The sequence below is a fragment of the Hyla sarda genome, chromosome 4 (genome assembly GCF_029499605.1).
Source record: "Hyla sarda isolate aHylSar1 chromosome 4, aHylSar1.hap1, whole genome shotgun sequence".
Taxonomy (NCBI): domain Eukaryota; kingdom Metazoa; phylum Chordata; class Amphibia; order Anura; family Hylidae; genus Hyla; species Hyla sarda.
Window position 1 is genome coordinate 215,233,832 of NC_079192.1, and position 16,537 is coordinate 215,250,368.

Sequence of the window (16,537 nt, forward strand, 5' to 3'; positions counted from 1 at the left end):
CAGTACTTTGCTATAAGAGTCTTGGCAGCAAGGACAATATGCAGAAACAGTTTAAATGGACGTTTAGACAGGGCTGTATGAGAAAGGTGTAGGAGGTAAATCAAAGGATCGAGAGGGACAGAGACTCCCAAAACCCCACTGACCACACGCCGAACCAAACGCCAGAAGCCCACAATCAGGGGGCAACCCCAAAAAATATGGAAAGTAGTCCCCAACCCCACAGCACCAGCACTGTGGAGAGACAGTCGGATTCAACCTATTGAGCAGCACAGGAGTGTGGTACCAACCCATAAGCATTTTAAACTGAGTCTCCTTGTATGCAGTACAATAGAGGCCCGATCCCAAATCACCCTCCACTGAGGCAATGTGATAGGGTGATGGTGGAGAACGCCCGATGCGTCTTTCAGAGCCGAGGGAGACTGGGACGCGACCCGATCACTCAAGGGCCTGGCAAGCATAGTATGAGCCTTATTACCTTTCTCATAAAACCGTTGCTTAGCGTAGAGAAGTAGGTGCTCAACCTTACGAAGGGCTAGGTCCCCCAGTTGAGCTGGCGCTGCAACCAGCCTCCTCCAAACCGAAAGAGACTGAGCATAAGAGCCTCATGCAGAGCAATTTCAACCCGGAGCTCCCGAGATCGAGCCAAGGCGTCCCTTTTCTAGCGCATACCCAAGGCAATGCAATGCCCACGAACTACAGATTTATGAGCTTCCCATAGGACAGCCCGAGAGGAAACAGAGCCCTCATTCATAGCTAAATATTCGGTAATGCAAGCCTGGAACTGACAAATTACCTTTTAAATTTAGGTGTTGAATCTATGTAAAGATAAAAACTATATTTTAGTGTACATACCTCATATCAGTAAACATACACACTTGTACTTTTAACTTTATCATTTTTCATTACTATTTTTAGGGAGCATTACAGTAAAAATACCTGCAAATCTTCAGGCCCAGTTACAGCTTACAGGAGCAACAGTCAATGTTAACCCTGACGTGCAGCTACAGGACATTGAAAATACATGCAATGAGGGGCAGACCATACTGAAAGGTGAGTTTGCATGACAGAATATTATTTTCCTTTTCTAATAGGTGCATAATAGTTAAAATATTTGTATCTGATGTTATTGCCAGAATGGCTACTTCTTCTTCCCGCTCTGTTAGTGCACCTAGTTTCCATTCAGCTGCATTGACAGGGGTTTAGGGGGCTACATTCTCCCTCAATCAGGCTTTACCAGTAACTTAATGCTAACTTATTTGGATTAATGAATGGTACCAGAAAAGGAAACAATAAAAATATTCTTGGTTAGAATGTAGGAGGCATTAAAAGTCTTAAAATGGTTGCCCCTAAACAAAAAAAAAAAAAAAAAAAAAAGATTTTGAGGTCTGTGCCAGACATATACTGAGCCTGAAGTGTAATAATGTAATGTTCAAAGTATACAAGATCTTGTAAAACATTAATCTCTTTGGTGCTATTTTTAGCGACTATGAATTTGGTGAGTGAAACTCAGAGGTGGATTGTGGCCGAAGCCCAGAGAGGCACTGTATATCTGAAGCTCCAGGACTGGCTGCAGTCTCTTAAACTACATACAAGCTGAGGTGTCTGAAGAAACTGGACTGTCTTCCATCCCCTGACTGGATCGGTTAGGTGGACACTTTCACCACTACTATTTTGCATTGAGCCAAGTTTAAAACCATATTGAGAGATATTGCGGTCTGTCCAATAAATATTCAATCGGAGCATTAAGTGACAAGTAAATCTTCAGCTTATGTAACTGTTACTTCTGGAGGGAATGCACATAGTTATGTCTACTATAGGCTTGATACACTGAAGGACCGCTGCATGGACTATATAAATGAAGTGCATGTATATAGGCCTGAAATCCTAGGAAGTATTAAAAAAAAGTGTCCTCCCAAAATAATTAAGAAGACATTGTCTGGTGTACTGTGCCTTGTTCTACTACATGGATATGTCTTCCATGTTGAAATTGTTTTATATAATGTTACATTGGGGGTGGAAGCTTCTTTAAAATTATGAGGTAACATTAATGGTTAAATCTGGGATTATGAATATTGAAGTGATGTAGTAAGTTAATGAATTGTCTTTTGTAAGTCACTCAGTGCACATCCACTTAAGCTACACTAGTGTATTCTGGGAGTCTAGTTAGTGTTTAAGGGGGTTGTCTGATATTAGAAAGAAGGCCACTCTTCTTCGTGGGGGTATGTCTGGTATTGCCGGTCATTCAAGTGACTACCATACACCAGCCAGAGTGCTGCCGTTTCTGGGCCGTAAAGCAAACTTTTATACTGGACAACCCTTTTAAATCTCACACATTAAAGGTCAATGTATGTAAAATCAATGATACATGTGCCTTCTGTAGAGGTCACTGGAATACTATCTGCCTCTTATATTGACCACTGTTAGTTGAACAGTCTTATTGCTATTAAGTAGACATTTTATATCCTATTATATATCTCCTGATGTTTTTTATAAGTAGATTTTACACTGTCCACTTTTTAATGGTGTGCATGCTAAATATCTCTTTAATAGTTAAAAAGGCTTTCCAGGATTAGGGGATACGATCTGCTGACTCCATAACCCCCCCTCCCCCCCCCCCCCCCCCAGTTCCAACACTGCTCTTGATGCCAAGGGTTGTGTCTGATGTTGCATTTTGCCTTATTTACTTTGAAGGACTGTGCCATCAGTAAATGGCCTATTGTTTAAATCAAGTTTTTATGTTAAACAGAACTTTTGGTGACAAGTAAATATATATATATATATATATATATATATATATATATATACCACCATTAGCAATAGCTGATGCTCAGAGCTCTGCCTCCCCCTCCCTACCTATAGAATGACCTCTGCACTATCCCATTCATAGGGTCTGCTCCACTCCATTGTGTCTCCCTATGTCCATGGGGCTTGCTGTAATGAATATAGGATTAGAAATAAACAACATGTTTCAGTATTTGGCTCCAATCAGTTAAAAAAATAAAGAAGTGATGCCTTTATTAAGAAGGATTGAGCATCAATATGAGGCAAAGCCCATGGACAAGAGTTGTGCTGGTCCCGAGGAAGAAAACCTTTTTTTTTTTTCTTCCTTTCTAATCCTGGACAACTAGTTTAACCTCCATTAAGTTGTTCAGTTTGATTAGTGTATTAGAAATCTGTATTGCTGTGAATAACCCAGCACTTTACAAGTAAAAAAAAAAAAAAAAAAACTTAATATATTGTAAAATATGATTTTTTTTTTCTTTTTATGTCTATGGTAAAGGCTACATTGCGGGACAAAATGTGCAAAAGTTTGACTTACATATAATAAACTTAGCGTTATATAAGTAAATTTGTATGGTCAGTCTGCTTTCAGGCTTCATCGTATTATTAACAGTTTATACAGTGCTCTGGAGGAATACATTTGAATGTGAAGAATGTGTGAATTACAGTGAGAAACACCTGTAAAGTTTTCAAGCTTACACTCCGGCTGTGTTCACACACTGCCTAATTAGTGGTACCACACCTAATTACTGCATGCCTTTTGGCCCGATTGAGTTAACCCCTTAAGGACATAGGGCGTATCCATACGCCCCCGTTTCCAAGTCCTTAAGGACCGAGGGTGTATGGATACGCCCTGAGCATTTCCGGCCCCCGCCGCTAGCTGGAGGGGAGCCGGTGCCCGATGCCTGCTGAAATCGTTCAGCAGGCATCCCGGCATATCGCCCAGGGGGGTCATTATGTCCCCCCATGTCGGCGATTGCCGCAGATCGCTGGACAATTCAGTCCAGCGATCTGCGGCGGATTCCGGGTCAATCGGGTCTCCAGTGACCCGATGACCCGGAATTACTGGCTGTTCGGGGCCGTCTCCGACGGCCCCGAACAGCCAGAGCCTGCAGGGGTGAGATGGCACTGGTGCCACCTCACGATCGCCCTGATTCGTCGGCCGGATTACCGGCCGACCAATCAGGGCGCCTGCTGCGGGTGTCACTCCCGCAACCCGCTCCGCCCCTCTTCCGGAGGACGTGAGCGGGTGCGGGAAGACGACCCCCGGTGCTGGGGACCCCGATCCCCGGCGTCCCTGTTGGGATCGGGGCCCCAGGAGCAGCGGCGGCGGCGGAGACGACGAGGGACTGACCTGTGCGGCGAGGATCGTTGGAGGTGAGTGACAGCCTCCTGCTGTTGCTTAGCAACAGCTCCCAGCATGCAACAAGGGCATGCTGGGAGCTGTAGTTATGCAACAGCAGGAGGCAGACCACCACAGCTCCCAGCATGCCCTTATGGGCATGCTGGGACTTGTAGTTTTGCAACAGCTGGAGGCACATTCTTTCTATGGAAAAGTGTACCTTCAGCTGTTGTGTAACTACAACTCCCAGCTTGCACAAACAGCTCAAGTGCATGCTGGGAGTTGTAGTGGTGCATCTGGTGGTTGCATAACTACAACTCCCAGCATGCCCGTTGGCTGTCGGTGACTGCTGAGAGTTGTAGTTTTGCAACAGCTGAAGGCACACTGAGTTAAGTAGTAAACCAGTGTGTCTCCAGCTGTTGCATAACTACAATCCCCAGCATCCCCAGCCAATGTAGTATGCCTCCGGCTGTTGCATAACTACAAGACCCAGCATGCCCTTCCGCTGTCCGTACATGCTGGGGGTTGTAGCTTTTGCAACAGCTGAAGGCACACTGGTTGCAAAACACTGAGTTTGTTACCAAACTCGGTGTTTCACAACCTGTGTGTCTCCAGCTGTTGCAAAACTACAACTCCCAGCATGCACTGATAGACCGTCCATGCTGGGAGTTGTAGTTTTGCAACAGCTGGATGTTTCCCCCCCCAATGTGAATGTACAGGGTACACTCACATGGGTGGAGGATTACAGTAAGTATCTGGCTGCAAGTTTGAGCTGCAGCAAATTTTCTGCCGCTGCTCAAACTGCCAGCGAGAAACTACTGTGAACCCCCGCCCGTGCGACTGTACCCTAAAAACACTACACTACACTAACACACAATAAAATAAAAAGTAAAAAACACTACATATACACATACCCCTACACAGCCCCCCTCCCCTCCCCAATAAAAATGAAAAACGTCTGGTACGCCACTGTTTCCAGAACGGAGCCTCCAGCTGTTGCAAAACAACTACTCCAGTATTGCCAGATAGCCACTGACTGTCCAGGCATGCTGGGAGTTTTACAACAGCTGGAGGCACCCTGTTTGGGAATCACTGGCGTAGAATACCCCTATGTCCACCCCTATGCAGGTCCCTAATTTAGGCCTCAAATGCGCATGGTGCTCTCACTTTGGAGCCCTGTCGTATTTCAAGGCAACAGTTTAGGGTCACATATGGGATATCGCCGTACTCGGGAGAAATTGGGCTTCAAATTTTGGCGGATATTTTCTGCTATTACCCTTTTTAAAAATGTAAAATTTTTGGGAAAACAAGCATTTTAGGTAAAAAAAAATTTTTTTTTTACATATACAAAAGTCATGAAACACCTGTGGGGTATAAAGGTTCACTTAACCCCTTGTTACGTTCCCCGAGGGGTCTAGTTTCCAAAATGGTATGCCATGTGTGTATTTTTGCTGTCCTGGCACCATAGGGGCTTCCTAAATGCGGCATGCCCCAGAGCAAAATTTGCTTTCAAAAAGCCAAATGTGACTCCTTCTCTTCTGAGACCTGTAGTGCGCCAGCAGAGCACTTTTCACCCCCATATGGGATGTTTTCTGAATTGGGAGAAATTGGGCTTCAAATTTTGGGGGGTATTTTCTGCTATTACACTTTTTAAAAATGTAAAATTTTTGGGAAATCAAGCATTTTAGGTAAAAAAAAAAATATTTTTTTTACATATGCAAAAGTCGTGAAACACCTGTGGGGTATTAAGGTTCACTTTACCCCTTGTTACGTTCCCTGAGGGGTCTAGTTTCCAAAATGGTATGCCATGTGTGTTTTTTTGCTGTCCTGGCACCATAGGGGCTTCCTAAAGGTGACATGCCCCCCAAAAACCATTTGTCGCTCCTTCCCTTCTGAGCCCTCTACTGCGCCCGCTGAACAATTAACATAGACATATGAGGTATGTGCTTACTCGAGAGAAATTGGGTTTCAAATACAAGTAAAAATTTTCTCCTTTTTACCCCTTGCAAAAATTCAAAAATTGGGTCAACAAGAACATGCGAGTGTAAAAAATGAAGATTTTGAATTTTCTCCTTCACTTTGCTGCTATTCCTGTGAAACACCTAAAGGGTTAATACATTTACTGAATGTCATTTTGAATACTTTCGGGGGTGCAGTTTTTATAATGGGGTCATTTGTGGGGTATTTCTAATATGAAGACCCTTCAAATCCACTTCAAACCTGAACTGGTCCATGAAAAATAGCTAGTTTGAAAATTTTGTGAAAAATGTCAAAATTGCTGCTGAACTTTGAAGCCCTTTGATGTCTTCCAAAAGTAAAAACTCATAAATTTTATGATGCAAACATAAAGTAGACATATTGTATATGTGAACCAAAAAAAAAATTATTTTGAATATCCATTTTCCTTACAAGCAGAGAGCTTCAAAGTTAGAAAAATGCAAAATTTTCATTTTTTTCATCAAATTTTGGGATTTTTCACCAAGAAAGGATGCAAGTTACCATAAAATTTTACCACCATGTTAAAGTAGAATATGTCACGAAAAAACAATCTCGGAATCAGAATGATAACTAAAAGCATTCCAGAGTTATTAATGTTTAAAGTGACAGTGGTCAGAATTGCAAAAAACGCTCCGGTCCTTAAGGTGAAAAAGGGCTCGGTCCTTAAGGGGTTAAATCACAGTAAAATGGTGCATTTTAACGCGATTTGCATATTCTATGTAAAAAGCTGATTTTTTAAAGTGATTTTGGTAATTTGCACCAAACATGCATTCGGTAATTAGCTGCGGTAACACTACCTAGCTGCAGCGTGTAAACACAACCTAAAGGTTTATTTCTTTTTGTCTTCAGGCGATTACTCAGGATAACATCTACACAGGGTAACTAAGTAATGAGACCCATTTTAAGATGAGCAGCACAAACCGTTTACTACAAGAACAAACACTTTTTTCAGGTAGAAGGGTTTCCTTAAATTTTATATTAAAGGGGTACTCCGGTGGAAAATAAATCAACTGGTGTAAGAAAGTTAAACAGATTTGTAAATTACTTTTATTTAAAAATTTTAATCCTTCCAGTACTTATCAGCTGCTGTATGCTGCAGAGAAAGTTGTGTAGTTCTTCCCAGTGTGACAACAGTGCTCTCTGCTGACACCTCTGTTCATTTCAGGAACTGTCCAGAGGAGGAGCAAACCCCATAGCAAACCTCTCCTGCTCTGAACAGTTTCTGACAGACATGTGTCAGCAGAGAACCCTGTGGTCAGAGTGGAAAGAACAACACAACTTGTAGTATGCAGCAGCTGATAAGTACTGGAAGGATTAAGGTTTTTATATAGAAGTAATTTACAAATCTGTTTAGGTTTGGAGCTAGTTGATTTGAAAACCTGAAACTCCATTGCTGTGCTATTCAGTTCACATTTTTCAACAAAGATTGTTTTAAGGCACGTTCCCTTCTGGCGTATATGCAGCGTATTTCACGCTGTGCAAAATCTGCAGCAGCAGCTGGAAATACGTTGCGTATCCCTCACTCACCATACACACAAGGCTTTACGGCAGCAGCCCTGTGTGTGCAGTGAGTTTTCGAGGCTGGGTTGTATGCCGGCATGATAGTGACGTGCGGCTCCGCCTCAAACGCACTACACACATAGGACTGCTGCCGTAATGCCTTGTGTGTATGGTGAGCGAGGGATATGCAGCGTAGCTGCAGATTTTGCACTGCGTGAAATACGCTGCGTATATGCCAGGTGGGAACGCACCTTTATTATGGGTTGTATGGTTCAACCAGATTTTATTTGCACAGAATAAAAACTTCACATATTATACAAACATTGGAGAAATAGGAAGCCCAGATTTTGATAAAATCCATTTTAAGTAACTTGTCCTGACTTATGACATGTTGTTATATAATGATGAAGATAACATGAAAAAAGAATTAAATAATGGTCTATATAGGTTATGTTCAAGTCCATCCACAGTTTTCTCTTAATCTTACTAAAATAGAAACAGCCCATTCCAAATGTTGCATGATATCTGAAAGCTGAATGTTTTTTATTTTTATTTTTTAAAGGAAGATTATTGCTTCTACTTATATTTTATAAGATCACACTTGCAGTAATTACCGTATACAGTATTTTTATGCCTAATATTTGCTCAACCCTTGCAGACCTTGGAAATGATTTCAGGGTGGTTTGACTGCACTGAACCAGGCTTTGAGTCATTTTGTTTTCCTGCCAAACTATAAGCAGTTTAGGATGTGAATAAATGCTGACGTTAGCCATATATAAAGCAGAGTTCACACAGCACACATATTTAATTTACACTTTATTTACACATTTTTCTGCTGCCTTTTTACAGATTACAATAAAAAAGGCTAAAAATGAGAGCGTAAATAAAATATGCACATTTTTTATGCTGTGTGAACCTGGCCTATGTGCAAAAAGACAGTGGCCCAGATTAACTGTTTAACAGAAAAGGCCCTTTTACTTATTAAACATACTTAACTAATGTGCCCAGGCTGCAGCTCTGTGAAGGGTTGTTACTGCCGAGACCGCGTGCAGATACCGGAGGCTACAAAGGAGCAAGGAAGGTGAAGCTTTTTTTTTTTTTGTTATTTTACGCATTCTAAACTATATTAAAGTAAAAATAGCAACAGGAGGGAGTACAAGGAGGGAGGGGAAGGATAGGGTCAAGACATATACAGCAAATTTACAATGTCCACAGAAGAGAAATCTAGATAAAACATCATAGCAAGTCAAAACACAAGGCAAGTAGGGACACAATACTACAATAGAAATGCTGGATCAAACAAGAGTCTGCCTAAAGCAGAGATAAAGCTTAGTAATTAGAATGGGAAAACCAGGATTATCCCATTCTTCAGATTTAAAGGGGTACTCCACAGAAAACTGATTATTATTTTTTTTTTTTTTAATCAACTGATGGCAGAAATTTAAACAGATTTATAAATGACCTCCAATTTTAAAATCCTAATCTTTCCAGTACTTGTCAGCTGCTGTATGCTCCATAGGAAGTTATTTATTTATTTTTTTCCTTTTTAGGAACTGTCCAGAGCAGGATAGGTTTGTATGGGGATTTGCTTCTACTCTGGACAGCTCCTAAAATGGACAGAGGTGTCAGCAGAGAGCACTGTGGTCAGGCAGAAAGGAGATTAAAAAAGAAAAGAACTTCCTGTGGAGCATAAAACAGCTCATAAGTACTGGTATGATTAAGATTTTTAAGTAGAATTAATTTACCAATCTTTTTAACTTTATGGCACCAGTTGATTTAAGATTAAAAAAAAGTTTTCCAGCGGATTACTCCTTTAAAAAAGGAAAACCGAAAGCAAACTTAGAGGACCGGGAAAGGCGGAAGAAGAAACTGCTGGCATACAGGCATAGAAGTAGCAACCAACTAACGCATTTAAGATTTACCACAGGTACTGTAGTCTGGTGTGGACAAGAATTCAATCCCAGGGTCCTCATCAGGCAACATGTTGGCTTTTTTGTCTTACTATGCTATCTGGACACATTAGTTAAGTAAACATTTTCACTGGACAACAACTTGAAAGAGCCTTTATGTGGTTTGATCAGTTGCAGGCTGAGCTACACAAAAAAAATTGCTGGCATTTTAGCGGCCCTACATCTCCCGTGTACACAAGGTGATGTGTAGCTGATAACCGTAACTTAAATGACCTTACAAGAACTAATATCAGCGAATAAAAAGTGTTTGCTTGTTCTTTGGCTGATCGGTGGCACTTTTACAAGGACCAATTATTGGGAATGAGCGTTCATAGTAACATTCACTCAGCTGATAATTGGCCAATGTAAAGTGGCCTTTAGACTGTGTAAGCTTATAGAGTTTGCCAGCCTAATATAATTGATGGTCTATCCTGAAAATATAAATGCCTGGTTACTGCAGCTCAGCTCCCATGCATTTTAACAGAAAAACTATGAAAAACAAAACAATCTAAAATATGTATAAAATATACAAAATAAATGTTTGGAGAATAATGTGTATGTATGACCTGGCACATTTTGTGCACGGAGCAAACCCTACACTGTGCCAGATGACTGGCGATGCCGGCCATCACACGCCTATGTACTAGCTGTCATGCCCCCTCCCATAGATATAAATGGGGGGGGGTGGGGGACATGGTGTGACGTCACAAACGCAGAAGATGCAAGCTTCTGTGTTACGGATGCCGCCGGTGCCGGCCCAGAGATTGCAGTGGTCTCCAGCAGTGGGATCTAACATCTTATCCCCTATCCTTAGGATAGGGGATAAGATGTTTACAGTTGAGTACCCCTTTAAATACAGTACTGAAAGACACACACATTATTTTATACAGTGAGAATCCCATCCAGACTTCCTACCTGGGTCCTCTTTTTCAGCTGTAATACATTATATTCAGAGGCATCAGTCCTCTTTCGTGCTGATGCTGGGGTCGGAGTGATGTCCTCACCCGGCATCAGAGAGGTCGCGTGAGAGAGCTGTGCAGGGGAAGACTGTGCTGCTCCTTGTGGACCAGCATACACCACTGGACCCCAGACCGTGTTATACAGCTCCATATTTAAGATTAAAAACTGCATGTTATACGCCAATGAATTCAGTAAGTCTTAAATCTTGCCATTTTTAATCAGACTTAAGGGTATGTTCAGATGAGTGGATTCACAGCCTATTTTACGCTGCAGATCCACCGCTGAAGGACTGCTACATGGTGCATTTAGATGTGCCTGCTAGGAGCGGCAATATGCCGCTACGAGCAGACACACTGAAGCGATGTACGAGTCGCCGCGCATACGCGGTGTACTCGCACACATCGCAGCCGCTCCCCCTGCTCCATGAGCTAGGCCAAGAGCTGATGCGATGTTCACATATACTGCGCATGCGTGCTGCGACTCGCACATCACTTCAATGTGTCTGCTCGTAGCAGTGTATTGCCGCTCCGAGCACCAAGGCACCATGTAGCGGTCCTTCAGTGGCGGATCTGCTGCGTAAAATAATACTCTGTGAATCCACTTGTCTGAACGTACCCTAAGTAAGCTGCAACTCCCTTATCTGTACAAATCACATTCCAGCAGTGTTCTCCATATTATCAAAGACTAGAGTACAGTGAAAGATGGCAGTAGTATATAGGTCACACTAATTCACCACCACTCACAATAACTGAAGCTCATTCCTCCCTGTTTAATAACCTTTACTAGTCATGTACTGTGAACTATCCATTCCTGTCAGTCTGAAGCTGACTTCCTATTCTGTACAGATCATTTTCAGGCAGTGTTTTCCTTATTATCACAGACAGGATTACAATGAAAGATGACACCAGTATATAGATAAGACATCTAGAGATGAGCGAAGTTCTCGGCTCGGCGGTTGCTGACTTATCCTGCATAAATTAGTTCAGCTTTCAGGTACTCCGGATACAGTCCTAGGAAAGAGTCTTCTAGGACTGTATCCACCTTTTCCAGCCCACCGGAGCACCTGAAAGCTGAACTCATTTATGCGGACTAAAGTCAGCAACTGCCGAGCCGAGAAGTTTGTGATGAATCGAATTACTGTAACTTTGCTCATCTCTAAAGACATCTATTGAAAATAAATGATGATTAGAGTTTAGGTTTCCCCCCTTCATGTTGAAGGACCTCTTTACAGGTCACAGAGCATGCCCAGACACCTGCCATTCTAGTGAATAGAGTTTGAGCAAATCTACTGTGCATATGTCCATGGGGCTTGTTGTGAATCATATGTCCTAAATGGCTGTTAAAACAGCTCAAGCAAGATGGCTACCCGCAAAATTCACAAAAAATGTAATAAAACAATATTACAATCAAATGAAAACTGATTAGGCAGCTTACCTCAAATGCCAAGTGTGTCCCTAGTACCAAAATACCAGATTAACATATACCAAAGAATGGAGGATACTCTTTAGAAATAAAATAAGCGTAATTTAATTCAATTTTTATTACTATTTTTATATTTCTGTTTGGCCTGGAGGAGTCTTCTCCCCTTTCATTGGTAAAATTACAATGAGAATATAGAAAAAAAAGGACATGTTTTAGTATGTGGCTCTAATCCGTTTTATTGTAAAGTAAATTTAGGTTGAGAACCACTTCTCAGATGATCATTTTGTACACACAATTGCTTTGCACATAGTCAGTTCATTTATATGTCATATAAGTCATCTGCACCTTCTTCTTCTGTCTCCTCTACATGTGATGCACCATGTAGTAGGTTACCATGTCTGTCATACCCAAACCAAGGAGGAGGATCATCTGTTCCATACTCCACATTTTGGTATTTGGATTCAATTTTCAGTACAGCTGCCCTGTGGGGGAAAAAAAGAAATGTTCATGAAATGATGCTATGTTTCTGCAGATGTCAATTACATACTAAACTATAATTTTGTTCATTATTTTATCTAGCTATAAATAACAAGACTTGATTTTAATAATCCACTATTTGTGTCTTGCGATTAAGTAGGTCCTTGCCCTCCCACTTACTTTGCTCCTCACCTCTGCAGTGTTGAATTCTGGTACTGTGCTACCACACAGTCCTAAAGTTAAAGGTCTATTCCCGTCGAAGGTGGCTGAGCCTTTACAAGAAGTGCCATACTTGTACAGAGCAATGATGCAGGCCCTGGAGTTCTGCTCTGCCATCAGCAGTAGCTATTAGTTGTACCTACTGGCCATTTCACCCTTTAGATGCTGTAATCAATAGTGCTTGTTGCCTCTAAGTGATTAGACTGACTAAGACAGCTCAATCTGTTGCCCCATGGCCTCTTTAAGACCCTTGGGTCTGCCATTTTAAAATTAAAATTGAGAATCCTTAATCCTCAAAATTTCGTTTTTAGGCCATATCACTCAGGCCTTCATGACATGTATACAGAATTGCATGAATGACACCAGTGATGACCACCAACTGACCGTTAAACTGTGAAAAACAATTTTTTTAAATCAACTGGTGCCAGAAAGTTAAACAGATTTGTTATTTACTACTATTTAAAAAAATCTTAACCCTTCCAGTACTTGCCAGTTGCTGTATGCTCCACAGGAAGTTATTTTCTTTTTGAATGTATTTTCTCTGACCACAGTGCTCTCTGCTGACACCTCTGTCTGTATCAGGAACTGTCAAGAGCAGGATAGGTTTGCTATGGGGATTTGCTCCTGTTCTTGACAGTTCCAGAGACAGAGGTGTCAGCAGAGAGCACTGTGGTCAGACAGAAAAGAAATTTAAAAAGCAAAGAACTTCCTGTGGAGCATACAGCAGCTAATAATACTGTAAGGTTAAGATTTTTAAATAGAAGTAATTTACAAATCTGTTTAACGTTCTGGCACCAGTTGATTTAAAGAAAAATAGTTTTTCCCTGGCGTACCCCTTTAATTGACATACTAAAGAAAAACACTATGAAGTTCTATTTCCTCTTAAAATAAGACAAAACCTGCAATAAAGCCTTTGATGCAGATTTTAAAATTCTCATTCAGCATTACATATACATATAGTTGTGATGAATGCATACTCTACAACCAGCAATGCAATACAAGTCTAAGGGACTTCCATAAGATCTATATACCGTATATACTCGAGTATAGGCCGAGTTTTTCAGCACGATTTTTCGTGCTGAAAACACCCCCCTCGGCTTATACTCGAGTGAACTCCCCCACCCGCAGTGGTCTTCAACCTGCGGACCTCCAGAGGTTTCAAAACTACAACTCCCAGCAAGCCCGGGCAGCCATCGGCTGTCCGGGCTTGCTGGGAGTTGTAGTTTTGAAACCTCCGGAGGTCCGCAGGTTGAAGACCACTGCGGCCTTCAACATCATCAAGCCCCCTCTCACCCCCTTTAGTTCTGAGTACTCACCTCCGCTCGGCGCTGGTCCGGTCCTGCAGGGCTGTCCGGAGAGGAGGTGGTCCGGTAAGGAGGTGGTCCGGTGAGGAGGTGGTCCGGGCTGCTATCTTCACCGGGGAGGCCTCTTCTAAGCGCTTCGGGCCCGGCCTCAGAATAGTCACGTTGCCTTAACAACGACGCAGATGCGTCGTTGTCTAGGCAACGGCTCTATTCCGGGCCGGAAGCGCGGAGAAGAGGCGCCCCCGGTGAAGATAGCAGCCCGGACCACCTCCTCACCGGACCACCTCCTTACCGGACAGCCCTGCAGGACCGGACCAGCGCCGAGCGGAGGTGAGTACTCAGAACTAAAGGGGGTGAGAGGGGGCTGGATGATGTTGAAGGCCGCAGTGGTCTTCAACCTGCGGACCTCCGGAGGTTTCAAAACTACAACTCCCAGCAAGCCCGGACAGCCGATGGCTGCCCGGGCTTGCTGGGAGTTGTAGTTTTGAAACCTCTGGAGGTCCGCATGTTGAAGGCCGCAGTGGTCTTCAACCTGCGGACCTCCGGAGGTTTCAAAACTACAACTCCCAGCAAGCCCGGACAGCCGATGGCTGCCCGGGCTTGCTGGGAGTTGTAGTTTTGAAACCTCTGGAGGTCCGCAGGTTGAAGGCCGCAGTGGTCTTCAACCTGCGGACCTCCGGAGGTTTCAAAACTACAACTCCCAGCAAGCCCGGACAGCCGATGGCTGCCCGGGCTTGCTGGGAGTTGTAGTTTTGAAACCTCTGGAGGTCCGCAGGTTGAAGACCACTGAGGGCGAATGATGAGAAGAGGATGATGAAGGGGGGGGGGTGTGTGGGGATGATGAAGGGGGGTGGGGATGATGAAGGGGGGGGGTGTGGGATGATTACAAGGGGATGATGAAGGGGGGATGTGTGGGATGATAAGGGGATGTGTGGGATGATGACAAGGGGATGATGAAGGGGGGATGTGTGGGATGATGACAAGGGGATGATGAAGGGGGGATGTGTGGGATAAGGGGATGTGTGGGATGATGACAAGGGGATGATGAAGGGGGGATGTGTGGGATAAGGGGATGTGTGGGATGATGACAAGGGGATGATGAAGGGGGGATGTGTGGGATGATGACAAGGGGATGATGAAGGGGGGATGTGTGGGATGATAAGGGGATGTGTGGGATGATGACAAGGGGATGATGAAGGGGGGATGTGTGGGATGATGACAAGGGGATGATGAGGATGTTAATGACGGGTCTGGATGATGACAGGGGGGGATGAGGTATTTCCCACCCTAGGCTTATACTCGAGTCAATAACTTTTCCTGGGATTTTGGGTTGAAATTAGGGGTCTCGGCTTATACTCGGGTCGGCTTATACTCGAGTATATACGGTACTACTCGCTTTAGCAGCAGATTACAGAGGTGCTGGCAATTTTTGCTGGGATCCTGCTGAAGAATTCAAATCAGAGGTATTCTTTACCAGTAAAACTACATGTATGGATTACCTGATTTCAGTGATATTTAAAAACTGCAATAATTGGTTGATCCCACAAAGCCAAGATCATGTGTAGTGGTAAAATCTTCACTGCAAATATATGACAGTAAATCTGCATCAGTGAAATGCTGACTTAGATGCAGATTTAACTTTTTTAGGCTATGTGAACACATTAAGGGAGATTTATCAAGACCTGTGTAGAGGAAGAATGGTGTCATTGTTCATAGCAACCAATCAGATTGTTTCTTTTATATTTAAAAAGGCCTATGAAAAATGAAAGAAGCGATCTGATTAGTTGCTATGGGAAACTAAACCATTCTTCCTCTACACAGGTTTTGATAAATCTCCCTTATTGTTTTTTTTTTTCCAGGAATTTTATATAACTAAAAAAATTTATAAAAAGTTTTAGGGCCATTTTTTTTTGTTTTTTTTTTAGAGATTGGCTGTTTGTTACACAAAATTGGACAAAAAATAAGGATCTGCAAATAAATTTCCCTTATATACACCAATAGCAGATATTTCATTGACGACAATAAAACACATTGTGAAAAATTTGCCACTTTAGATTTTTTTTTTACTTTTACAGCTAAACAAACTGTGTGAACATGGACTTAGGCTAACTTCACACATCGTAAAAAAAAATGTTGACGCATTTAATTTTACACAACCATTTACATCCGTAATTGTCCAAAAAAGATTTACCCTATAAGATGAAAATGCACGCCTAAAATATACCACTAAATTTTACGAGTGAACTTACCTTTAGAAGAGAGTTTGCAGCTAGTTTCCCCACTGCCAGTTTGAGCCGCACAAGATTTTGGGCAGCGGAAAATCTCCAAGAAATGACATTTACTTCCTTGGGATCTGCTGCAAATTTTTGGCTGCGAAAAACCCAGAGCAGCTGCAACTCGCAGCGGGAAAGTTGCTGCAAACTCGCTTCTTAATCCACCCGTCTGAATATACATTAACACTGCGGGAATGCATGGGAAATAAGTTCCTGCACTTTTTCCACCATAGGAATACTGTTCCCACACTATTTTCCCCATTACTTGACCCCCTGAACATGCCCTAAACTCACTGCGCTGGAAAGACTTTT

At 42.6% G+C, this 16,537-nt stretch overlaps 2 protein-coding genes across 3 annotated transcripts in view; one reads left to right on the forward strand and one right to left on the reverse strand.

Moving 5' to 3' along the window:
* FAM185A (family with sequence similarity 185 member A) overlaps window positions 1–2,800 on the forward strand; it is a 58,364-nt gene extending 55,564 nt beyond the window's left edge. The window contains exons 7-8 of the mRNA XM_056573482.1: window positions 916–1,050; window positions 1,482–2,800. Coding sequence (XP_056429457.1) covers window positions 916–1,050; window positions 1,482–1,597 — 251 coding nt within the window. The 3' untranslated portion in view covers window positions 1,598–2,800. The remainder of the gene's footprint in view (window positions 1–915; window positions 1,051–1,481) is intronic.
* An 8,875-nt stretch (window positions 2,801–11,675) lies between these two features.
* Window positions 11,676–16,537, reverse strand: part of FBXL13 (F-box and leucine rich repeat protein 13) — a 278,659-nt gene continuing 273,797 nt past the window's right edge. The window contains exon 18 of one of the 2 annotated variants that reach the window (XM_056573484.1): window positions 11,676–12,434. In XM_056573484.1, coding sequence (XP_056429459.1) covers window positions 12,272–12,434 — 163 coding nt within the window. In that variant the 3' untranslated portion in view covers window positions 11,676–12,271. The remainder of the gene's footprint in view (window positions 12,435–16,537) is intronic. The other variant, XM_056573483.1, reaches the window with a different exon arrangement.